At 40.7% G+C, this 27,043-nt stretch overlaps 1 protein-coding gene across 6 annotated transcripts in view; it reads right to left on the reverse strand.

Moving 5' to 3' along the window:
* LOC100731122 (UDP-glucuronosyltransferase 1-6) overlaps positions 1-27,043 on the reverse strand; it is a 206,490-nt gene that overhangs the window by 27,505 nt on the left and 151,942 nt on the right. The window contains exon 2 of one of the 6 annotated variants that reach the window (XM_013157625.3): positions 19,454-20,315. The exons of the other annotated variants lie outside the window; for them this stretch is intronic. Within the exon in view, the coding sequence (XP_013013079.1) occupies positions 19,454-20,314 (861 nt within the window). The 5' untranslated portion in view covers position 20,315. The remainder of the gene's footprint in view (positions 1-19,453; positions 20,316-27,043) is intronic. 6 annotated transcript variants of the gene reach the window in all.

Consider the following 27,043-nt stretch of genomic DNA (forward strand, 5'->3'; position numbering starts at 1 on the left):
GCTGTGCTACTGCTGGTGTCTTTTTGACAGATTTGTAACATTTGTAACACATGAGGGGAACCAGCCGTGACCACCGGGCAACATGGCTTGGAGTTTACTGTGCCTGGGTGCAAGCAGTGATAAGACGTCTGCCCCAAACAAAGAGAACTGTGTCCCTTTTACCGGGATTCATTGAAGAAGGCAGGGAGGAAGGTTTAATAAAAAATTTAATTTTTTTTGGCAGTCTTGTATCTCAGTGGGCAAAATCTATGAAGTGTTCTATATAAATTTTGGGGTGTCCCTAGGACCTGCAAAATCCCTTGCTATCTCATCCCCTTTCCTGTGCTTGTGGATGACTGAGTGGAGTCCAGTACTGAGCGGAGCTCCCTGCAGAGAACTGAGCTCCCTGAAGTGCTTTAGCCGGCCAGCACGGGTAGGGTGGGGGTGTCAGGTCCAGTTGGAGCCTTACCATAATGAGAACAGGGGACAAAAAGCAGAGCAGACACATTTAAAAATATAAACTTTTGGCATAGAAATGAAGCACAAGTAAAGATAGAGCCAGAGGAGGTCAGCTGCAAAAGAGATTAACATTACTAAAGTATTTTGTACATAAAGAGGAAAGATGCCTTGAGGACATCTCAGGCATCAGCAAGCCCCAATTCATCACAAGCTCAAAGGTACAAACAGGTAAACCTTTCATTTAAAAAGATAGCTCCCCTGAAATCCTTACTTAAGAAAGGAATTGGTTCCTCAGGATTCTTTGTACTGTGCTCAGCAATCAAGGCATTTGGAAGCTGCCGCAGCTGCAGGTCATCTGACAGATCCTGGCTGCGGCTGCACTGGCAGCTGACCTTGGCATTGCTCACCTGGTGCTGGCTTTACCAACATGCAGAATGCGACAACTGTGAAGTCAGAGAGACAGAGTTTCACATCGATTTCAAAGGACGCCTTGAAAGGCCAGGCAAGGAGCCCCTGAGAGGGCAGTGTGTGAAGCTGCAGAATGAAGCCAAGGGTGCTGTGGAGACAGCAGGAGGCTGGAGAGCCCAGGACACGGTGTCCACTGAGGAAAGCTGCAGGCTGTGAGCAGAAGCAGCCGAGAGAGAGGTTTCATGCACTGCCGCCAGCAAGACCATGTGGGTGGGGCTGTCCATGTCCCCTGGACACATATTCTATAGCCAGATGCCCTGGAGACCACACAGGGAGCTAAGGACTCACTGTCTACCTGCCTGGTTTCAGTTTTGCTTGGATCTGACTCTTTCTCATGTCACTTTGGATTATGTAACTTGGTGTTTTTTTTTTATATTGGGGGGTTTATTATTATACAGAAATTTCTAGCCAAGGGACTGCCTTGAGGGTCAGACAAGACATGACCTCGAACCTTTGAAAAACGCTGGAGCTGTTGAGACTTTGGGGAAGCAATCACAGAATTTCTGGTTGTACTTGGTAACTGCACTGTGTGAGGCACAGTTATGAACTTGCTATTGTCTTTATTTTGAGATGAATAATCATTTAAGGGGATGCGTTTGGGTGTGAAGTTGACATGGGATGGGTTGGGACAGTTGACCTGGATATGCTGATTTCACTGCATTAAGAAACCCTGGCAGGCCCCAGCCACGGGGGTGTGATCTGAGGCACTGTATATACACAGTCGGTCCCTTGCTTATTTCTCTTTGGTGCTGTGCCCCAGTCTCTCCCCAGCTGTCATGAATTAAGCAGCTTGGTTTCATGGTGCCATTGCACCATGAGAGTCCTGCCTTGTAGCCAGCTGACTGTAGACTGAACTGCCCCAAAGCATGAGCTACATTAAACATTTCCTTCTTTAGGTTGCGGGTGTCAGGTATTGTGTCTCAGCAAAGGAAAAGCCGACAAGCACAGGGCCCTGTCATCCATTTCAACTGCAGACATGTGAGCAACGCAAGCCCCAGTGAAGACTGCACCCTGTGTATGAGGCACTCAGTAACTCAGGAGGCTGGCGCTGCCTCAGGAAGTGACCCCCACAGGTGGTGCAGCAGATTTGGGGCATCTCCTGTCCACATCACAGGGGAACCTTGAGGGAGCTCCCTACACCATGCAGGGTGCTGTCACACAGGGTTTGTGTCTTGGTCCCAGCCTGTCCACCATTGGGATGAAGTTCTACCCATTCAAGCACCATGTTTGTGACAAACTGTATCCCCGGGCAGATGGGGGCTGCGAAATGTTTGCCTTGCACCATAAACTGCCACTGCACAGACAGCCTAGTGTGTAGCTCTGTCCTGTAAGCTAGGAGCCCACACTCCCTGCTCTCTGACTTCCAAATCTAAATCTTGGTTCTCTCTGCTGGATCGACTCCCTTTCTTTCTTCCCTTCTTTCCTCCCTCCTTCCTTCCTCCCTCCTTCCTCTTTTCTTTCCTCCCTCCCACCCTGGCCTAGCTCAGTGTTTCCCCAAAGCTCAGTTCCCACCCTTGTACCCTCAGGTCAGATCCTATCATTTCACTTCCACAGGGACCCATGCAAGACGACACTTGAGTCAGCAGGCAGAGGTCGCTCCTGTGCTGTGAGGGGGCCATGGAAGCATGAGAGTGGAGGAAGCAGGTGGCTGAGAAGTTAAACTTTAAATTTGGCTGCTCATTGTCAGCACGGAAGGGTGCCTTGTCAGGTTCCAGTCAACCACCAGGGGGCGTGTGCTGCTCACATCCTGGCCTGTGAGAGCTGGGGACTTCAAGAAAATGGAAAGCTTTTCCTTTTTGAAGACATCATTTTTTTTAAACAATGAAAAAACCGACAAGGCACACGAATGAAGAATACATTGGCAAAATAAATCTGACAATAGATCTATATAAATAATACATCCAGAGGCCTCGTGACTCAAAAATGCAGACTGATTAAAGAAGACGGGCATATGATCAAAGACACATGGGTGACGTTCATCATCATTATCATAAAGGAAATATAAATCAAAACCACAGGGAGATCTGACCATATGCACACAGAAGAATGGCTAAAACGTTAGGGTTTGACATAGCACATGTTAACCAGAGTGCAGAGCCACTCAAACGCTAGTAAATAGCTATCAAGCAAATAAAATATTGCAGCTGCTTTGGGAAATAGGTGGTAGTTTCCTGCAGGGCTGTACAGACACCCACTGTAACAACCTTGCATTCCTACTTTCAAGTATTTACACAAGCAAATGAAAGGATATACCCTCAGAAACACTTGTTCCCAGATATTCATCAGTTTTGTGTATTACAAATGCTGCAAACAACCCTCACACCCATTAATAGGTTGGTAGATAAGCAAAGGGCGATAGAATTGTGCAAAGAAACAGTGCTCAGCAATGAAAAGGCACCTGCGAACTGAAGCTCCACAGTGAAGCTCCACAGTGAAGCTTCGTATTAAAGAGCTGTTTGCTCTTTAGACCGCTTGCTTTTCAGTGCCTGGAGCAGTGCTGGAGGGAGGTGGAAAGCTGCAGATGAAGAAGCCAGAGTTATCCTGGGCTACTTCCTATCAGCCTTTTACTATCAGCTCCAGTATCTGACCTAGATAAAACTCTCAGAAGGAATATGAAGCCTAGCAGACCTCTGGCCCCACCAGCAATAATGCTAAGCATCTGATAACCTCTGAATCATGTAGAAGATGTCTCTGCCTGGCTAGAGACAACAGCCGAACCTTCCAGAAGAGTCATCCCCACCTCCTGCTGATCTGCCCATGTGCTGACCCCAATCCCTTGCTTTTGTGTCGTAGAAGTTTATATAACCTCTTCCATGACAGGTCCTGTCATCCCCGGTGACCAGGTTTGTTCCTGAAGCATGCTGCTTGTAGTTAGCTCAGACTAAACTGTCTTAGAATAATTCGACATCAACATATGAAATACCAACATATGCAGTGACATAGGTGATTCCAAAGAGACATGAAATAAGACAGTGTATACAGAAGTTTTGCATTCATACTTGTAGGATTCCACCCAGACAGAACTCTAGGAAAAGCACATCTATCCTCCAGTTGCATATCAGAGCGGCAGTTGCCTCAGACTGAAGGGAGATGGTGGATGACCAAGACAGGACATGAGAGAAGATGGGTGACGGGGTGGCCCATTTCTTGGGTGTGGTGGTGGAAATGTGCAATGTGCAATTATTATAAACCAGAAATGAATAATCAAGATGGTATGTGTATTATATATAAGCGATACTTCTATAATGTCAATTTAATAGCATATAGTAAAACTCCTAAAGAACAAATCTGTCTTAAGATGATAGATTGCAAATCTACCATACAGTGACCTACATATTTCAAGAAATATTCATGCGGAAAAAACTGTACCAATATTTCTTTCACATCCTATGATGATATTATTGAAGTTCAAGTTGCTATTAATTGTAATTACATATATCAAAACAGAAAAAATAGCTATTCATGAACAAGAAGCAGAAATTTCAAATTCAAAATGTTTTTAAGACCCAAAACAAACACTTTAAAGATTGACAAATCAACCCTGCTTGAGGGCATTCTTTTTTTTTTTTAATTTAAAGAGAAAAACAAAACTAAAAGAAGCAAAACAGTAAAAGGCTAGAAGTAATACAGAATTTCAAGAGAAAAAATATACAGTAAGGGGACTTCCGGGAGAACATGGCGGACAGATAGCAGATACTACGGAGGCTCTCTGAAAGGCTTGGTTCAGAAGTCAGGAATGGTGCGGACTAAGGAGACATAAGCCGGTAGAGATATGCTCTGCTGACTCAGGAACGAACTGGGCTGAGAGAAACCAACTTGGAATGCAGTCCTGGTGCTAAAACAGGAACAGAAAAGCCTCGGTGTGGAGGCTGGACCCCGCGCCATTGGAAGCCGCGATTTGGGTTTCCCGCCGCGCGGCGACTGCCTCTACAGAGGCTCGGCAAGGAGAGAGACGCGCAGAAGCTCTGAGAACAGGAGTCTGCGAACGGAATCGAAAACAGGATGGGCAGGGAGGCGTACACTGACTTGTGGTGAGGTGAGTGAGAGAAACTGACACTCTACCACAGTTTGACTCCAGCGGAGGACTTTCTGGGCTCAGGCAGTCCTGCGAGAGCAGGGCGCGGTGGCGACTCCAGCCACACATTCCCCTCTCGGACTGGATTGGTGAAAAGTGCCTGGCCTGCGTGACGCTGCTGGCGGACTCAGTAGGCTGGCCCAACCCAGATTCCAGAGCCTGACAGTGGCCCGGAGGGGCGACTCCCGCGTAGGCTGCCTAGTCCGTAACTCCCTGGTGCGCTGCGGTGGGCGGGAACACCTAGCCAGCGCAATTCGATCAGGCTGACAGGGAGGGAAGCTGGGCCTCCTATGTAAGCTTGCATATATATAAGGAACAGAGAATATGGGAAAAGGCAGCAACAAGAAAGGCTCCTCGGCCCCCAATTCTGAGAAACAGGCAATAGCGGACACCACACCAATAGACATTAAGCGCCATCTAGAGAGCCTCATAGACCAATTCAGGAATGAAGTTATCAACGACCTGAAGCTAGAAGTATGCAGAATAGTTAGAGAAATGCTAAGCACCACCCAGGAAAAAACAGATGGTGGAATGGAAGAACAGAAAAAGAGGGGAGAATTGTTTGATGGAGAAAACAGAGAAAGCATAGAGTATGTGAAGCAGGTTCAAAGGGACTACCAAGAAACTAAGAAGTCTATCGAAGACTGGCATAACAGCTTGAAAGAAACTAAGGACAGACTATCTGATCTGGAGGGCAGACTTGTAATATGGGAGAATGAAATGAAAAACTTCTTAAAAATAACAAAGAAACAAACAGCAATAATACAAAGACAAGAAGATGATAAGAGGAGCCATAACTTAAGGATTAAGAACATAAAAGAAGAAGTAGGGACACAAACAAGTGAACTACAAAAGCTACTCACAGAAATAATCCAGGAGAATTTTCCTAATTTAGCAAAAGGTAAAGATACTCAGATGTATGAGGCATACAGGACCCCAGCTACCTACAACCCAAACAGAGAAACACCCAGGCATATAATAATAAAAATTCCAGAAATTCAATACAAGAACAGAATATTAAAAGCTGTCGGAGACAAGAAACAGACCACTTACAAGGGAACACCCATCAGAATTACAGCAGATTTCTCTTCACAAACCATCAAATCACGAAGAGCATGGGGGGAAATAATTCAAGCTTTGAAAGATAATAATCTCCAGCCAAGATTGAGATATCCTGCACAACTGTCCCTGGAAATTGATGGAAAAACAAGGTGCTTCCAGGATAAAGAGGAACTGGGGGAATTTGCAACCATCAATTCAACTCTACAGAAAGTATTGCAGGATATTCTAAAAAAAGAAAAATACAAAGAACCCAGAAATAGTGGCGGGGAGGCCACAATGAATGGAGCAGAGAACAAAATGAAGAAGACAAACTGACAGCTACTGACAGAAAAAGAGCTCAACAGAAATGAGACAGAGAAGACTGGATGATAGGAACAGCTATTTTGGAGAAAATGACATCTTAATAGGTAATACTGATTTAGTATCATCTTGTTTTGAAGTCTCATCTAGCTTTTGTTCTTCTGTCTCCAATGGTCTAAATAGGTTGTATCTTATTGGATTTTATTATGTACGATAGTATAAGCAAAAACCTTTTAAAGACAAGGAGATTATACAGAAACCATTGTTCATTTTCTGTTAGTCGATTCTAAATACTCTGTAATGCTGTCATTCTCTTAAATGGTTTTACATTGTTTTGATATACTTAATGCTACAGTATACGAAGTTGTACTCAAGGACTTCAAGGAAAGAGTCAATATGGTAACTACTTTTGGGTCGGCATTATCTGGTGGTGAAACACTATTCTGCTTAAATGGTTATGTTTTGATCTGCGCTGTTTCGCTGTTATGCCCTCTTTTTTCTCAATCTCCACTCCATTATTTACTTTTTTATTTTTATCCATTTAATTAAAGGGAAAAAAATAGCAGGATATATTATAGTAACCCACTTTGACTTTCTATTATCTCAATTTGAAGCCCTGTATTACTCTCACCATCTTGTTTTTGACTGATGTTCCCCTATTCTGTTTTGCTGGATAGTATCAGGTTCAAAAGTTTAGGCATCAGCTGTGAAGATAATGAGATTCATTATAACGCCCATTCTCGTTGACTTTTATCTACTTTTGAATACCTACAATGTCTCCAATGTTTTGGTTTTGTCGGTTTTGTTCTTTACTGTTTTGTTCAATTGTATTATAACTAATGATATAGGCAATTCTATTAGAGATAGCGGGAGGCATTATGGTAACCATTGTTGATCACCTTGTATTATGTTTTTACATTATCTATTATGTCCACCCTTTTGACTTGACCGATTCTGTTCTGTTATGTCACATTTGGTTTTACTCTCTTCCAAAAAAGCAATAAGAACCGTGGGAGCAATGAAACCCAAAATGTGTAATAGTCATTGTACAAAAGAGAGGAAAAGAAAGTGCTCTAAACTATATAACTGCATGTATATTTAAGTGTATAAGATAGAAAATGATATCACAGAGTTTTATTGGATCATTGAACAGAACTGTTTGCAGTATCATTGTTGGAATGTCCACTCTACAAGCCTTAATTTTGTGACTTGAACAATTATTTCTAAGATGGCAATATGTAATCCATTAACTAGTATTTCCTACTGTTCATTTTTTTCTTCTGTAAATCTGTATAACTCGTACCCTTTCACTGTTTTTTTTCTTTTCTCCTTAAATAAAATAAAATAAAAATATATACAGTAAGAATTTACCAGTTAATAGATCACATATTGTCATCTTAGAAATAGTTGTCCAGATTACAAAATTAAAGCATACAAAGTGGAGATTAATACAGTGAGACTGCAGTCAGTTTTGTTCAATGATCCAAGAAAAACTCAGCAATATGGTTCTCTATCCTACACATTTAAATATACTTGCAGTTATATCCTTTAGATCACTTTCCTTCCTCTCTTTTTTATGCTAACTATCATACATTTTAGTTTCCATTACCCCCACAGTTTTTATAACTTTTTCTTTGAAGAGGAAAAGAAAAAAGATTTTTAAAAAGCCAGAAAACAAAAAACAAAACAAGACGGACCAAAGAAAAACCCAATGTGACAAAGCAAAACAGAGTCAGTTAGATCAGGAGGATGGACATAGTATATAATGAAAAAAAAAAAAAGGATTACTAGGTGATCAACAGTGGTTACCATTATGCCTCTTGTTATCGTAAAAAGAGTAGCCTATATCAGATGGTATAAAAGAGTTGAACAAATCTGTACAGAAGACCAATAAAACCCACATTGGAGAGCTTACAGGACTTACAAAGAAGATAATAGTCAAAAATAACGGGCATCATAGAATATCTGGTTGCCTTCCAAATGGTTGCCTATACCCTCATACTTGATACTGTTAAGCAAAACAGAATATAATAAAATCAGTCAGAACAAGATGTGGAGAACAATACAGGGCATTCTTAAACTGCCACCCATGTTTTGTTAAAACAAATTCAGATTAGGACACAGATAATGCTGTATGATAGTAGATTTATGTAACAAACTAGTAATGAGAAATCAGATGTGCAAATAGAAACATTTTTAATTAGTGAGAACTCATTTCCTGGCTCAACCCACTGACTGCCCCAGATCCTTAAATATAGGTCAGGTGAGAATCTGCTAGTTTACGACTGGAATGTGACCTGGCCCCCAATCAGGCAGCAGATTCTCAGCATCTTCTCAGCACCAGTGACTGAGAGATGGGCATGTAATTTCATTGGAATCAGTGAGGAAGAAAAACTCTGAATAAAAATCTGGGGAAAGACTCAGTCCCTGCTCTCCACATGAAATGGTGCTGTCAGCTCGTTTGGGGAGTCCAAGGAAGATTTTTGAGGGTGAGGTCCCAGTGTTAAAGAACACATGTGTGCAAGACATCAGCAACAACCGCAGGAAGTGTGGAGCAGAGCAGAGGGCCACAGCGAGAGCACACGACAGCTGCCTGTGTCTTTATTGTGTAATTCTTAGACAGGTTGTTACTCCATATTTACATCCTTGTGTAGTGCTGTAACCAGCGCATGTGTGTTTACCTGTGCACTAAGTCATGGTTACACAACTGTATCCCACTGTGAACTGCATTAGACAAAGTGGGGTCATGTCCTCACACTTGATGTCCCTGAGCTTTGAAGTAGTCTGAGTGGTTCCCCAGAGGTACACAGGAAAACCTAAACAGGAGCACTGTCCTGCAGGGGCAACCTGGGGTTTCTTAAGACTGCCTATCAGTAAATAGTCAAGTTACTTTTCTCTGCTTTGACTTGACATGTAGGAGTGCACATCAAACTCACTCTAGCAGCTGAGTTTGAGCAGACTCTCCTGTTAGGCCTAGGAATTAACCAGGTGTTCAGATTTCTGCATTGCGATTGGTAACCAATGCATGACATTTCCCTCCCAGGGCCTCGTATCAGTGCATGGTATTCAGCTTCACAGTCAGCCCCAGCTCTGAGATTCCAGGACTCTGATTCATCAGAGATGAGGAAGATGGGGTGGGATAGAAAGTGGATCCAAGATTCTAGGACACAGACTGGGTAGAAAACTGATTCTCATCACTTCTTTGGACCCACCTCTCATCCCCACTCCCACGCTGAGGTCTGAGAAACCACAAGAAGAAATCTTGCCACACTGCTTCAGAGCTACCATCACCTGGCTGCCCTGGACACGCTCTTGCATCCAGCCCATGGTCACTTGTTCAGATCAAGTCTACTGCAGCTGGGAAGCCAAGTGGAGCTTGCATGGTAAAGGTATTTGGCCACTGCTCCTTTGTAGTGGTTCAAAGAAGGACATTTCTTCCATGGTCACTGGCTCAAACAAATTCATCAGACACCATGTCCATAGCACATGGCGTGCAAGCACATCCTTGGGACTGAGCACTGCAGCGGCCCTGGTTCCCTTTTTTTTTTTTGCCTGGGTCTACCTTTCCCTTGGTCAGGGCCAGCTTGGAGGATGCATGACCTGTGCAGTCACATTGCACCTCCATTTAGAAGGACCTTCCACTCTGTTTGTACTCTGCTATCACTGTCCTGAAATTCTTAATAAGTTGCAAACAAGGATCCCTTCATTTTTATTTTGCCCTGGGACACAAAAATTATATAGATGATCTGTAATAGACGTTCCTGCTCAGGGTATTAAAAACACCAGTGTAATGGTGAATTTCTTTAAAATAGTTGTGAATATTGTTTCACAATATGATGTGAATGAAGAATTCAGCTTTCTAGATCAACTGATCTTTCTCTCTCTTTACATCTCGCCGACCCACAAGCCATTTCTTCTGCTCACCATAAGCAACATCAGCGACTTCTCTCCATACCTTAAGGCAGTATCCTCACTCTGGAATCTTTATTACTATTATTATTATTATTATTATATCACTATCATTATAATTATTGTTGATACAGAGTCTTATTGTATAGTTCAGCTTGCCTTAAACTCACTTTGTAACCCAAGTTGGCCTCAAACTCACAGCAATCCTCCTGCCTCAGCCTCCCAAGAGCCGGAATCATAGACATGCACCACCACAAGTGCCCCACTCTCATCTTTTTAAAAAGCACTTATTTAACCATTAACTTTGCCTAATATATATCAGTTAAAATATGTACAATATTAAGGATAAGCTAAGAGCCTACTCTAATTTTTTAAATGAGTAATCATTCTCAAGGTACAAGCAAAGCAAAACCACAACTCGTATAGAAAGTACCCACTGTTAACATACTCAAAAGAAATACTAGAGAGTCCTTCAGCAGGAAAGCAAGCCACCCCAATTTTGAAACCAGACACAAGAACAAAACCAGGGATCAAAATGGCCCACTAGGTGGCAGCACTGAGCCACGGAGGCTCTGTTAAGTGCCCGGGGGGAAGGAAGTACCCCAGATTGTGACACCCCGACCCCGACACCGCAGGTCTGCCATACACACCGTCCTGGGGGAGACACAATGGGCTGTGCCCCAGCCCTCCGGAGCTCTGCACAGTGAGTGAGACTGGTCATCAGATAAACCGAAACCCGGCAAGAGTTTTTAAGAGAACAGGAGCTGGCCCTGGGGATGTGGGGCGCAGGCCCAGGACTCTGCCAACAGCCCAGCGGAGAGGAGACCAGGCTGACCCAGGGAGGAGGATTCACCTGCCCCAGCCACGCGGGGGTCCCTAACACACGATGCCCCTGATACGCCTGGCTGGGCCTGGGCCTCCACATTCATCGTTGCCAAAGGATTCGACAACTGGAGAGAACAGTCTCCTCACACAGGATGCTGGGAAACGGGCTGACCACCGGCAAAAGACCGAATTCAGACCCGATCTCTCACCACGTGATAAACTAAGATTAAGATAACGCAGAGACCTGGAAATTACAAACAGACAGACTGAGTCTGCGGGAAGATAGACTAGGTGAAGGCATGAGCATAGGCAAAGATGTCCCCGACAGAACCCAAGGGCATAATAAACAACATCAAGAATCAACAAATGAAATTGTATCAAATGAAAGCACTACACAGCAAAGGAAACAACCGACAGAGTGAAAAGACAGCCCACGGAATGAGAAAACATTTTGCCAGCTACCCCTTGGACAGAGAACTACTATGTAAAATACATAAAACCCCCCAAAAAAGTGGACCCCCCCAAAATAAAAGAACTAATAAAAATGTTATTAAAATGAACTGACATTTCTCAGAAAGAGTACAAATAGCCAATAAATACATGAAACACATTCAACATCTTTGACCACTGGAGAAATGTAAATTAAAACAACTCTGAGATTCCATCGTACTGCAGAGAAAATGGTCATCAGGAAATCAAACAACAGTGATGGCCTGTGAGGGGGCCTGCTAGATCATTGGCAGGAATGTAAACTAGTGCAACTACTATGGAAATCAGTATGAAGACTCCTTAAAAAATTACAATGAAGGGGCTGGGGATCTAGCTCAGCGGCATAAGCCCCTGCCTTGCAAACTCACAGTTGTGAGTTCAATCCCCCGTACCAAAAAAAAAAAAAAAAAAAAAATTACAATGAAAAATTCCATTTGACCCAGGTATTGCTCTTCAAGATATCTTCCTGGAAGAATTATAGATGTCACATTACAGTGATACATGCAGTTCTTGGAAGGGCCTATATGTCCATCAACAGATGCACACATAAAGAAAATACAGTCTATGCACCCAACAGAGTACCATTCAGACATAAAGAAGGATAAATTTGAGTCTTGGGTAGAAAAATGGGTGCATTTTAGGACCACAGTGATAAAAGAAATGAACCAGCCACAGAAATACCATATGCTTTCTCTTATATGAGAAACCCAAAGTGTGAATAATATAAAGAGCAAAATAAGATACAAGAAATAGGAAACAGGAAGATAGGTCATTTGCAGATGGAAAGAGGATCTAGAGTTTGAGGGAAGGAGAAGAATAGGAGGGAAAGGAGGAGTAGAAAGAATGAAGACGTGTTGTGTGAATGCCAGCTCCCTGGCATGAATGGAATCGCGATGCCCAGCACACGCAGAACAGCAACAAGAAGCACTGGTTACAGTCACCTTGTGATTACAAACAACAGAATTGGCGTTTTCTTCCCCATTCTTTTAACAGACTTAAAAGTCAGTTCTAAAAATAATCTGTGATCCACTGTATCAAAAGGCCTTATAACATATAGAAATAAAATGTGTTTTACAGCACAAAGGATGCAGATAGGAACAGAGCTGTAGTGGGCTAAGAAATGAGACTAGCTGGTAACTCAGACTCATAAGAACAACCAAGAAAACTACAGGTAAGAAATAAGCTTAATGTAAAAAAATGTCAAACTATACAGTCTTTCTTCTCTTGGAGTCTTTGAGGCATGTATATTTATGCAAAGTAGTAAGACAATGTGTTGTTGGGTTTGTAAAACATACACACACAACATGTATAAAAATAATAATGCAAAAGGTGGAAATAGGGGCTTGGGGGTGAATGTTTTTATATTTAGCTAGAATTAAACTGTTTAATGAATATTTTCATTATGTATCACAAATATATGCTTAGTAGTATCTACTACTAAGGTAAGTCCTACATGGTAAGCCCTAGAACAATGACTCAGAAAGTAACTCCAAAAATATTAGGAAAACAATAAAGAAATTAAAATGTTCACTAGGAAATATTCACTTGTAGCAAAGAAAGCAGTTCAGAGAAAAAATAAGAAGACATGCAAGACAGAAAACGTCAAATAAAATGGCATACGTAATTCCATTAATATAAATCACAGCATTAGATGTGGATGGATTAAGCAATGCAATGAAAATAGAGACTGCTGCTCTTGAAAACAAAGAGATCTAACTCTCTCTTCTGAAGAGTGACGCTTGAGATTTAAAAAAGATGCTTGAGATTAAGAAAGACAGTTTACAAAGTAAAATGTCCAAGGAATGTAACATGAAAAGGCAACAAGAAAAAAGTAGAAGTAGCTATGCTGATATCAGATGAAATACACGTTAAGACAAAAATATTACATATATTTATGTAAGAGAGAGAGAAAGAGACATGGCGGGGATATAGGATTGGGGGAGACAGAAGAGAGAGAAAGAGAAGGGAAATAAACAGACCAATATGCAAAGTGTATATGTGCTTTCATGGCTAGCAAATGGAAATACAATCAAGTTTTATATATTGATCTTGTTTCCTTTAACCTTGATGAACTTGCTTATTTGTTCTGATAGGTTTTTAATTAAAAAATCTGTGAGTTTGTATGTTCATTAGATATCACAAATATATGCTAACTTAAAATATTTTTGAAAATAGGAACATTGCATAATGATAAAAATATCAATCCAACAGGAAACAAATGGAACTAAACACAAAAGCAGGAGGAGGGAAATCATAGAGACGAACCACATGAGAGGCAATAGAAAAGCAGTGCAGAAATTCAACAAAACCAAACTTAGTTCTTTGAAACTGTCCATAAAATTGACAGACTGTTAGCTTGACCAACAAGTAAAAAAGAAAGACCAAATTACTAAGAATCAAGAATGAAAGAGAAACATTGCTGATAACCATACATAAATTTTAAGTAGTATTTTAATAGCATAAATCAAATCATTGTTGCCAATGAATTAGATATTATCCATAGAATGGGAAAATTCCTAGAAAGAAACAAACTATAGAGAAAACACGAAATTTGAATATGTCTCTAAAAGTAGAAAGATTAAATTAGGGATTTTAAAGCTTCCCACAAAGAAAAGCCCAGGGCAAGACGGCTTCACAAAGAAATGCTACAAAATATGTAAAGAATGAATACCAATTCTTTATAGTCTATTCAAAAACTGAAGAAGGAATATTTCCCAGTTCACTCAACAAGGCTAGTAATTTTCTGACCTCAAACCCAGATAAAGCCTTCATAAGAAGCAAAAACTTCTGGTATTTTTTCTGAATGCAAAGCAGAAATCTTCCAAAAAATACCATGTAACAAGGATTCTACTGAAGATAAATTACGTTGTCCTGGGAATACAAGGTTGATTTAATACCAGAACATCAAGTACTATAATATACATACCACACACTGAAAGGAGAAACCCTACATATTTATCTTAATAGACAGAAAAAGCAGCTGACAAACTCCAACAGCCCATTTCTAAGGAGACTAATTGACAAGCTAAGAACAGATGATCATTTCTTCAATCTTATCATTTGAGCTTCTTCCAAAAAGTCTCTTACTATTCCAAGAAAAAAAATGTCTTCCCTCCTATTTCTATACAATATTGTTCTAGAGGTTCCCAGACTGGAAAGGAACAACTAAAGCTATGCCTGGTGTGCTGGCACATGCCTGTAATCCTACCACCTTCTAGGCTGAGGCAGGAGGTTTGCTGTGAGTCTGAGGTCAGCCTGGGCTACATAGTGAGTTCAAGGCCAGCCTGAACTATACAGCAATACTCTGTCTCAAAAAAAAAAAAAGTAAAGAAGTAAAGCTATCTCTATCTCTAGATAAAATAATCATAATTTTCTATGATCTCCAAGATCTGATTTTTTAAATAAAACCCCAAGAAATCTGATTTTTTGATTAAAAAACTATCAGAACAAATAAGCAAGTTCATCAAGGCTAAAAGAAACAAGATCAATATATAAAACTTGATTGTATTTCCATTTGCTAGCCATGAAAAATCCAAAATTAAAGTTAAGAAAATACTTCCACTTAAAATAGTATCAAAAAGAATAAGCTACTTAAGAACAGGTCATCTTAAGTATGAGGATTATACTAAAAAGTATGAGACAGTACACAAAGATATTAAAGATTTAATAAACAAAAAAGGCCACTTTCATGAATCACAGATTTAATAGTTAAAATGAAATATTCCTCAACTACTTCTACAAACTTTTAACACAATTTCTGTCAAAATTCCAATTTCTGTGCAGAAACTGACAACGTGATTCTTAAAGAGTCACATGGAAACTCAAACCACCATGTATAGCTAAAATAGTCTTGGAAAAGAGTAGAAAATTGACAGATTCATGACTCCCCATGTTAGCTTACTAAAAATCTATACTAATCCAGATCAAAAGGCATTGACATAAAGATGAACAAATTGATTGAGAAGGGAATTGAGAGTCTAAAAACAAACCCTCACATTTATAGTCAAGTGATTTTTCTGCATAGATTTCAAGAGAATTCAAATGGGGAAAGAGTCATATTTTTCAATAAATGATGTTGAGACAACTGAATATCAGTTGAGCCCTTAACTTATACCCTACACAAAATTTACTCAAAATGGCTCATAGATGTAGGTATAAGGGGCCAAAACTGTAATTCTAAGAAGAAAAAGTAGTGAAAATCTTCTTGATCTTGTGGTTGGCAATGATTGTTTAAAAATATGACACCAAAAGCATAGGCAATGAAAGCAAAAAGTCAATTACACTTGATTAAAATTTAAAACTTTGGTGCTTAAAAATGCCATCCAGAAAGTGAAAAAGAAAACCCACCAAATAGGAGCAAACAATTTTATATCATATCCATCAAATCTATCTACCTACCTAACTGATAAGGAAATTGTACTCAGATTATATAAAGCACATTGGCAACTCAATAAAAAAGAACCAAAATGTATAAAGGACTAGAGCAGATCTTTCTTCAAAGAATCAGATATTTGGGTGTCCAATAAGTATGTGAAAAGGTGCTGATCACTGATAATCTTCAAGAGAATAAAAGTGAAAACCATGAGATCATGCTTCAAACCTACTAGGATGAGAATGGATGGTAGACACAGTCATGTTATATGCAGGTATAGAAATGTCACACTGAAATCCATTTGTACAGTTTAATGTGTTAATATTTCTAATAAAAAATGGAAAATAATGAGTGTTGGCAAAGATGTGAAGAAATGAGAAGCCTCCTGCATTGCTGGTAGAAGAATAAAATGTTATAACCATTGTGAGACAGTTTGTTGGTTCCTCAATAATTTGAACATAGAACTCCCATACAATCTAATAGTTCCCCTCCTAAACATCCAGTCCAACAATTCATAATATATTCAAATAAAAACTTGCACAAAAATGCTCAAGCAACACTACTCACAATAGCAAAATAAATAATAAATGAATTTTTAAATGGACTGGAATATTATTTAGCAATAAAGAATCATGCAACAAACCAGTAGAACTCTGAAAACTTTATGCTAAGGGAAAAAAAAATAGCCAGAACAGGCAAATCCACAGACATAGAAGTAAATTAGTGGTTACCATGGCCAAGGGAGAGCAGCGTATGAGGGGGGTGACAGAATATTTTGCAAATGATTAAAAATGTCATCAAATTGATTGTTCTGATAACAGCACAAATCTGTGAATGTAAAATCATTATACTGTAAATATTACATGAATGAATTATATGCACGTGAGTTATGATTCAATAAAGTTGGTTCTTCTTTAAATCCAATGAGGAGACGGTCCAAAGATACATAATTTTTAATAATCCCTAAATCTCACTCTAACATTATCTAAATTATTACTACGCCAAGTTTCTGGTGTTTTAGCTGCTCATACCCAGTATCTTAAAAAACCCTTAGTCATTCTATCACTTAGCACACTTTACATAATAACTTATTAACAAGAACACTGCTGCCAATATTTTCTTTTTCTAGTACATAAGGCAGTTACAAAAAGAAAATTATGAAACGACAGTCAAAGATTAAATTCCTTACACGCACTGATCTAGGTTAAGGGTTTGAAAAAAGTGCCTGTTTAGAATGACTTGGCAATTTTGTGGCTTGGCTTTCTTAGTAAGAGAATACTTTTAAGCTATGAATTAGTGCTTTGTTTTGAAATGCCTTCTCTTTAAAATAACTTTGAAGTGAGATCACATACTATCAATTAAACTGTTTTTGTGTATGGTGCGAGATGTTACACTTTGGGCCCATAAACACAAGCGGAAGAGTTCAGACCCTGAGCTACACATTGGCCCACAGTTGGCCATTTTAACATGAAGAATTTGGTGGCTTCTAGAACATTTCAGCCACCGCCTCTGTCTGGTTCCACATCCCTGCAATAGCTGTGAAAGCATGTTTTTATTTTTTTCACAGTATTGAAAACACTTTGATTATTTGACAAAATAATTGTGGCTGTGGTCACTTTATCTTAATCCTAGTGACAGAAAGTAACTGGAAATGGTTAAGGCAAAATGTTCCCCACGGTGACATGCTGGAATCACTGTGGCCATGCAAATAACAAGCCACAGATTCAGGATCACGGTTCGCAACGATCAGAGTCACACAGATTAGGTGCTGGTTTTCCAGTATGATGACAAAGAACGCTTTTTTTTTTTTTCCAAAATGGGGGTGGTTACTTTATTTGCTTATTAATTATTAGTTACCTTATTTTTTCTTATTCCAAAGAAACATTTGGTATAAAGAGACAAAACTTTTCAAAAGATAAAAATAGATGTTAAATAAGTGGATGACTTTTGCTTATCAGCTTCTTAATTAACTTTTCCTGGCACTCAGAGTTCCCACTTCAGGCCCCCAACGTCCTGGAATTGGTTCAGTTATGCTCCTCCAAGCCCCTCCAGTTTCACAGCAGCTGCTGCCAGATACAGAACCGAGAACTCAGCCAGTGGTAAAGAAGAACAGTGAGGACCCGGGGACCTGTGTGAGGCTTTCTCTCCGATGAAAAATTGATTGAAAAGAGAAATTCTGTTATGACACACAGGAATAGCCTTAAACCCTTGAAAGATCTGAATATTTGAATTAACGGAAAACCTCAAATATTTTTATCACACACAACTTATAAAAGGTTTGAGGAGATAAAATATGTTTATACTGATGTAAACATTAAGAAATTATACCTGCATCAAACCCTATGTTCAAATACATGATTTTTATGTTATATGTCCATTAAAAAACAAATTTTATAGGTCATTATATGCTAACAACTCTGGGCTTTATTTCAGGAAAGCTCATAGAAGCACTTGCCTTAATGTGCACACCTGCAATCCCACCATTCTGGAAGGCTGAGGCGGGAGAATTGTAAGGCTGAACCCAGCCTAGGCAATTTAGCAATACTCTGCCTCCTAAAAAAGGAAGTGGAGTAGGGATATAGCTCAATGTGAAGGCCCTGGGTTCAACCCCTAGTACCACAAAATAAAAGAAAGAAAGAAAGAAAGAAAGAAAGAAAGAAAGAAAGAAAGAAAGAAAGAAAGAAAGAAAGAAAGAGGAAGAAAGAAAATGAGAGGAAGGGAGGACAAAAGAAAATGAGAGGAAGGGAGGACAAAAGAAAAGGAAGGAAGAAAGGACAGACAGATGGAAGGAAGGAAGGAAGGAAGGAAGGAAGGAAGGAAGGAAGGTAGGAAGGAAGGAAGGTAGGAAGGAAGGAAGGTAGGAAGGAAGGAAGGAAGGAAGGAAGGAAGGAAGGAAGGAAGGTAGGAAGGAAGGAAGGTAGGAAGGAAGGAAGGAAGACAGACTTGCCTTAGGTCAGCACACCTCCCCTGTGAAAGCCAAATAGTACATAACTAAGTTTTTGGGGCCATATATATACCTCTTATACCATCCCTGTGTTGTTAACATCCCTACCAAACTATAGAATATGTGTAGCCAGGGGCCAGATAAAAACAGGCACATGGACAGATGCATCCCCTGGGTGTCCTTTGCTGGCTCTGGCTTGGAGCCCAGGACAAAGTGTGGGGCAGAGGTGAAAGAAGGGGTGTTGACCTGGGTCAAGCCTTCACTTCTGTTTGCACTGCAACATTTCCAAGACTCACATGATGGTTCACTGGTTGTCCCCAGACAACCCAGCTAAACATGTCGCAAGCCTGAGCCTTCTGTTCCTTCTAATGTCTGAGTGCTACTGCAGCCCCCGGTCTACATGCCCTCCTTCTCCCAGCCTAACACCCTTCCCACAACTCTTTCTTCCTTCCAACAACCTGTCAGGTGAGAGCCAGGTGCAGGAGCTGAATGAGCTCAGGAGACAGAGCCCATAAAAAGAGCACATGCCCAGGAAGACATGGGGAGATCCAAAAAAGGTGACCCCACCAACCTGAGACAGGGCTCCTGATTTCTTGCAGCTGGTCCCTCCAATGAAGACCATGTTGGGCAGGACTGGCCTGGGGTACTCAAACACAAAGTCATATCTTAACAGCCACACAGGATCCTTCTGAAATAAGGAGGGTAAGTGCACGTCCCTCTTGAGGAGATCCGAGGCCAGGACTTCATACTTTGAATACAGACAATGAAATAACAGGTTCTCCAAAAAACTAACTAGGAAGTTGATCACTCGTTGGGGAAAGGTCATATGGTCAGAGAACTCTGTGTAGCATCTGGGGATGTAGGACACAGGGCTTGGGGTGTTGCTGAACACATGCTCCAGGGAGCAAGGGAAGCCCCTGAAGAGGTACACGGTGGGCAGCTGCAGGTACTCTGCCAGGATCACACCACAGGGGAGCCCCGGGTCTGTGAACAGAGCATCAAACTTGCTCTCCCTGAGGAAGTTCAGGGTGTTTGAGTCCTTCAGGAGGCTCTGGCAGTTGAAGAACCACATGTCAATCACGATCATGTTGTTCCTATACTCCGTGAGAGCAGCGGTAACGTATGTTCTCTCAGCAAAGTGATGGTTCCCGAAGGAGCGGAAGCGGTCCTCCAGCTCTTCTTGGCTATAGCTCACTGGGTAGAGTTTTCTTGTGTAGTACTTAGATTCTTTCAAAAGCAAATTGATTTCTGGTGCCAGCACCACGATTTCATGCCCCCTGCCACTGAGATGCTCAAGTATATCCTTCATACTAAGCCAATGGCTTCCATCCAAGGGGACTGCCAGGAGCTTGTCACCTACAACAATGCCCCAAAGAGACAAGAAGAAAAGCCCTGTAGAAACTCTCTGAAACGCAGGAAGAGGGTCAGCCATCCTGGAGGGAGTTAAAGCAACAATAATGAATTGTTTGTACACGTTGGGATTTTTCCCTAAATGAACCAATGATTTTTCAGACTCTGCTTATCTCCCTTGCTCTGGACCTTGTCCTTTGATCTGAAATAACCTACATTAATAATCAACCATATTCACACACTAATATGAATCAGCTAAGCCTGTATTAGCCTAAGATCCCAAGATTCTTTTCTGCTTCGTCTTCACCAATTTGTTTCTCCTTCCCAAAGAGTCATTGCTACATTTTGAGGACAACTTGGAAAGAGCTCTGGGAGGGCCCAGTATCCTTCTCTCCTGACCTGGATTCCTAATCATGTCCAAGAAATAAGAGGCACTAATGCTTTACTGTTTTCTAACCTTGCTCAGAATAGAAAAGAAGCACTGATTTAACAGATGACAGATTCAAAGCGCAAAACAACCCAATGCATCACCATGTCAAACTTTGGGTCCCCACATGATGGCTGCATGAAGGAAAGCCTGCAAGAAGCCAGAGCTCCCTGGAGGAGCTTGCAATAACTCCCCCTCCACCACTGACTTAGGTTAAGCCTCTAGTGTCCAGGCGTCTTCCATGATCTGCGGCTCAGTCTAGCCCTAACAGTAGATGTTCTGCAGTCACAGCTTTCACTTTCACAGTGGGGAGAGCTGGACTCTGCAGCCAACTGTCCCTTCCCCCTAGATGGCCTCCTTGCTCTGCGACTCAGTTGCCACATCTATTACATGAAGGCTGCATCACTCGCTCCTCCAGAGCTCACACAAGATTTATCTGAGCGAAGGATCTGGTGGAAGAATGACCGGAAGCAGAGCACAGGGTGCAGTTCTCTCTGAGGGACTCCTCTGACTCTAATTAAGCAGCAGGACTCCAGGTGCTTATGAACCGAGGGGCACTCTGTGGCCAAACTGTAACTCCTGGAAAAAGTCAAACAACCAAGTGTCTAGCCTGCCACATGGACAGAAGTCCAGGGCAAGGAGACAGGAAAGAAGAGGAAAGAGGGAAAACAAAAGAAAACAATGTGGAAAACAATGTGGAAATAAGGCTGCAAAGTGACAGGGTACTTGGCTGTTTGGAATTGGCCAGCCGGATGTGAAGCAACTAAAAAGGCGGTTATGGCAACATGGAACAGACTGTGTAGCTTAGACAAATGTATTGTTTCATAGCCCTGCAGACCAGAGGCTCAAGGCCCTCATGTTGATCCTTCCAAGACAGCGAGGGAGAATCTGCTCCATTAGTGCTGTTAATTTCCTGTATACCTTGGCTTGTAGAAGCATCACCCTGGTCTCTGCTTTGCCTGGACATGGTTCTCCCTGGGTGCATGTCTCTGGGTCCAAATTTCTCCATTGTTTAAAGACACCTGTCCTATGGGTTAGGACTCACAGCAAGAACCTCTTTTTACTAGTAACATTTGTGAAGACTCTATATCCAAGAAAGGTCAAATTTTGGTGGGTTCAGGAGACACAGTTCAATGCTTAGCTCCACTCATCATCTCCCACAAACCCCAGAGTGCTGGGGTGGCCTCACTTTATGAAGCCTGAGAAACTGAGGCTGCTGCCCATGAGTGCCACATTTTGGCAGCTTCCAAAGAAAAATTATATTGGATTATTTCTAGATCAGCTGTTCTCAAACTTTATGGTCTCATGATTTCTTTACAATAATCAAAAGGCAAAGAAATTATTTATAATTCTAGATTGAGTGACACCTTGTTCCATCAAATTGAATGAATGCAATGCCTGGAATTCTAGCACTCTGCATGCCTGCATGGAGCTGAATGCCTGGAATTCTAGCACTCTGGCAGGCAGAAGCAAGGGGATCACGACTTTGATCTCTCCTTTGACAGATCAGAGATTTAGCGAGAGCTTGTCTCAAAATAAAAAATTAAAAATGGCTGGGGATATAGCTCAGTGAGAAGGTCCCAGGCTCAATCTCTAGCACCACTCAGACACACACACAAAACAAGAATGCATGCTCCATTTAAGCTGCTGAGCTCCATCTGAGCTCAGGAGGCTGCTTCCATACACTGAGAAGGCCAAGGAGAGCAGAAACAGAAGGAAAGGAAGGAAACTGGTTGTTCCAAATCTGCTCTTTGTCTTTTTTTATTGGCACATTTTACATACACATAATGAAATGACCCCATACATCATAGGGAATTTGTACCTGTACATGATGTATCCTAACTCTTTTTTTTCTCCTATTCCCCTCCTCTCTCTTCAATCCTTCTCCCCATCCTTATTTATAAGAGTTTGTTTCCATTTTTTTCCTTCTATTCTCTTTTATTTTTCTTGTCTCTTCCTTTCTTTCCTATTCCTACCTCCTTTGTTTCCTTTCTCACTTGGACATTTTCTTACCATTCCCAATATCTATTATCATTTTGGTCCTCATTTACACTTTAGGTTTCTCATACCAGAAAAACAATTCAATACTGATCTGTAGTTCTTGTTTTTGGTTGGCTCCTTCTCTGATTTTGGTATCAGGGTAATACTTGCTTACAGGAATTAATTTGGGAGTATTGCTTTCTTCTCAATTTCATTAAAGAGTTTGAGGAGTAATGACATATTATCTTCTCTAAATTTCTTGTAGAATTCAGCATTGAATCCATCAAGGTTTGGACTGTTCTTTGCTGGTAGATTTTTAATTACATTTTCAATTTCATTGACTGATATTGGGCTATCAGAAATTTTTGTATCTTTTTTATTCAGTTTTCATATATATCTAGGAATTCATATATATCTAGGAATCTGTCCATTTCTTTCATGTTTTCCATCATATTAGAATAAAAGTTCTCAAAGTAAATATTGATGATTTTCTAGGTTTCTACAGGATCTGACGTAATTTCATCATTTTCATTCCTAATTTCATGGATTTGAGTCTTTCCTTTTTTGACAAGGTTAGCTAAGGATTTATCAATTTTATTTAATCTTTCAAAGAATTAACTCTTTGATTCTTTGATTTCTTTGTATTGTTTTCTTGGTCTCCATTATATTAATTTCAGCTTTGATCACTATAACTTCAACATTCATACAAGTTTTGGATTTGACCTGCTCTTCTTTTTCTAGAATTTTGAGGACAATATTAAGTTGTTTATTTGAGCTCACTTTGTTTTCCCAATATGAGAATGTTTATCACTATAAATTTCCCTGATACGATTGCTTTCTCTGTGTCTCATCAATTCCAGTATGTTGTACTGGCATTATTGTTTAATTGTTGACACTATCTAACGTCTTCTCTAATTTCATCTATGGACCATTGGTTGTTCAGAAGGGTATTATTTAATTTTCATGTGCTTATGAAGTTTTTATGGTTCCTTTTGTCACTGATTACCCATTTTATTGCACTACAGTCTGAAATATTCATGGGACAATTTCAATTCCTTTACATTTACTTAATCATGTACTATGAGCTAGCATGGTCTGTTCTGGAGAATGTACCATGCACAGCCAATAAGAATGTATATTCTGAAATTATGGGTCTAGAACACTCTGTAGACATTTATTCAAAAGCTTGGTTTAGTTCTGATATTTTTTGTTGATTTTTTTCCCTAATGGATTTATTTGTGACAGTGGGATATGAAGGTCTCTCATTACAATTATATTAGTGCTTATTTGGTTTTTCATGTTCATTAATATTTGTTTTATATAGCTGAATGTGCTGGTATTTGGTGCATTAATTTTCTACCTTTAACTATATAAACTATCTTTGTGTTTGTATAACAAAATCTAAAACAAAATTGTTTTTAGATTTTGTACAGAAAATTGTACACAGTAAATATGCCCTAAATATGGCAATTTTATCTTCAAAGGAGCAAATTTAAAAGGAATTGGGGGGGGGATAGAGAAATAGAAAAAGAGGACGAGATCAGAAGCAAGGCTGAAAGACAAAAGAAAATTACATACATTTTAAAGTGACAGGAAGGAAAGAGATATGGAAAAAATAACAAGAACAGAACAGAACAACAAGAAAACTAGAAGCAATGTTCACACTCATTTAAAAAACAAGAACAAACAATTAAGGGAAAAAGAAAAGAAAAAAGAAGAAGAAAATGTCGACTTCAGGGCATGCTCTGTTGTAACTGGTAGACAGAACAGGCAGACAGACTCCAGATACAAGTTGATTAATCCCACCAAGCCAGCTGTAGCTTTATGGTGGGGTAGTGGGTAATCCCAGCAAGCCAGCATCATTAACCCTCTGAAGTTCAGGCTGGATTTGGCTGTGAGGCTAGAACCTGATTTATTCACTTGCCTCCTCCTTCTGCACTGAGGTCCCCCGTCTGAGAGACAGCACAATCATCAGGGCAGTAGTTCAAAGCTGTGCCCTGATAATGCACACCTCCCTCTTCCCAAAAGTCCCTATGGCTCCTTCCTCCCAAAAGTCCACCAAAGCTCAGGAATGTGAAGGTTTACCCAATCCCCTGCACTCTCACAAAGTAAATCAGCACACATCCATCCCCAGAGCCCTACCTCCATCAGAGCCTGTATCAGGCAGAACCTGCCCTTTGTCTGCAAGGAGAGCCACCACAGCCTTCCTTGGGTGACTCCCTGCACACCCTCCCCGCTTATTAAACTCTTTTCTTATCTACTTGCCTCCTCTCTTTAATATTCTGTGCTGCTCTAGATTGAGTACAAATCACTCAGTCAGTCTCCCTCTTCATTCTCCCCATGGGCTTCAGTCCGCACTTAGATCCTCCCCTCTTTCTCGTCCTCACATTGCTATATTCCAGCATCTGGACATCAAATCTCAAAGAAGCCTTTTTTTCTGCTGTTCGCCACTCTGCCATTTTCCCAGAAGTCTACAAATTCACTTTCATTGTAAAGATTAGATCACAGGACACTCCCCTACCATGCAGCTAAAAAGGTCTAGAGCTGGGAGATGGCTATTATCGCTGTTTCTCCTGCCCTCCAGGGAAATGGTGTGGAACTTCAGGTCAAATGTCTCCATTTACTCCTTCTGCAAGACTGGGGTCCTCACATTTCCTCCTGGAGAGTTTATTTAACACACTTATCCAACACTTCAGGAGCCCCCAAAGGCTTCTGTTTATGTGGCTTATGTTTATCCAAGTCAGCTATTTCAGAAATAAATCAAAGCTGACACATTTATAAAATGACTTCCTCATTTATATGTTTAGCAAGAATGTACCCGTTATGAGTCAGCAGAAATCACTTCTAGGTGTTAAAATAACTATTTTTCTCCCAAATGAAAAGAAACTAGTCTGAAGAGTGACATTATTTTACTATTTACAAGTTCTTGTGATGTTTGGCTGCAAAGATGACAGTGCACTTTCCTATTTTACTCTTTTAAAATTTTTAAAAGCGTCTTATTAGCCCATGTTTGAGTACATAGTATTTTCATTCCTATGTGGAGTCAGCACATGTACATAACACATCTCAATTTCTTTGCTTTTCCCTCTTTTCTCTACCCTTTCTCGCCATTTCTTGGCCCTTTTCCCCTTTTAGAGAGATCTCTTTACCTCTTATTATCTACTATTTATTTTGATCTTTATTTAATCTGTTACAATATGAGTCATACAACTTGTACTTCTGGAAAACTCTACTGTACCCTCAGGAGAAGAACAGCAGGAAAGGAGCAAAGAGTTTCTTAATACTACTGAATTATAATCCCAGTAATAGTTCAGCTTCACACACACACACGCTAAAGGGGACCCAAATGTACCCAGGATTCCTAGAACATATTCTGAGATTCTCAATTCTGGATTAGGAAAGCATTACAAAAGATTTTTGGCAAAGGTCTAAAGAGTACATGTTTTAGTTTTCAGAGGCCACTCTTTGATAGTAATCCAGCTCTGCCACTGAAATGGGCAAATAACTATCATAACACCCAACAGCGGATGTGACTGTGTTCTAAAGTAAACCAGCCACAGGCTGCAGTTATGATTGGCCAGCTCTGCCCTGGGTGATAACATTAACTGAGATGCTCTCTATACCCAAAGATTCACATGGCCTACTCATTCCCTTCATTCCAGGTTTAGTCTGTGCCTGATCTCCCCTGGCAAATCTGTTATCAAACAGCTCAGCCCATCGCTCTGGAGCCCCTTTCCTTCTCTTTCTTTACCTCCTAACCTGTTGTTTACTTACTGTGTTTCTCCTCTAACTAATGCGGGCTCTTTGAGGGATGGATGTTTACTTTGTTCTCTGTCATAGCCCCAGCACCCGGGCATCCATTGGATACTCAATATATACTGAGTGAATAAATTCACTCTTGGTTTGCTTACTTTATTCTCAGACTTTATGGCTCAGTAAGGACTGCGTCCTGGCAGACAACCTCTAACACTAATTTCAATGTGACCTGGCTACAGACCAGAGGTTTCTGCTCCCTCTCATTGTGTTCAATCCTTTGCTAGAAGGGTGCACAAAGGCAAAAACAACAGAGCTCTCTGAGTTACTAGTTTCCTACAAAGGCCATTATGGAGGCTACAGATGAATGGCTGATGAGGAAGGACAAAGGCAAGATATGGATGAAGGGGCCCAGATCTGCACACACTTATGGAGCACCCCCTCTTCACAACCCAAAGCTTTCCACAGCTGGTCCTTTGGGGGTTTTATTGAATAGGTATTGATTACATCATCAGCCATGAATGAGCAACTCAACTCTCAGTCCCTTTCCCCTCCCCTCTCTCTAATCCCGAAGTTGGTTCCCCTGAAAACTGACTCCCATCCTTACAGAATTCCAAAAGATTCCAGACATGGTTAAAGGGGCTTCTTGTA

The sequence above is a fragment of the Cavia porcellus genome, unplaced genomic scaffold, assembly GCF_034190915.1.
Source record: "Cavia porcellus strain 051 isolate PalLab524CR breed Dunkin Hartley unplaced genomic scaffold, mCavPor4.1 scaffold_26, whole genome shotgun sequence".
NCBI classification, from domain to species: domain Eukaryota; kingdom Metazoa; phylum Chordata; class Mammalia; order Rodentia; family Caviidae; genus Cavia; species Cavia porcellus.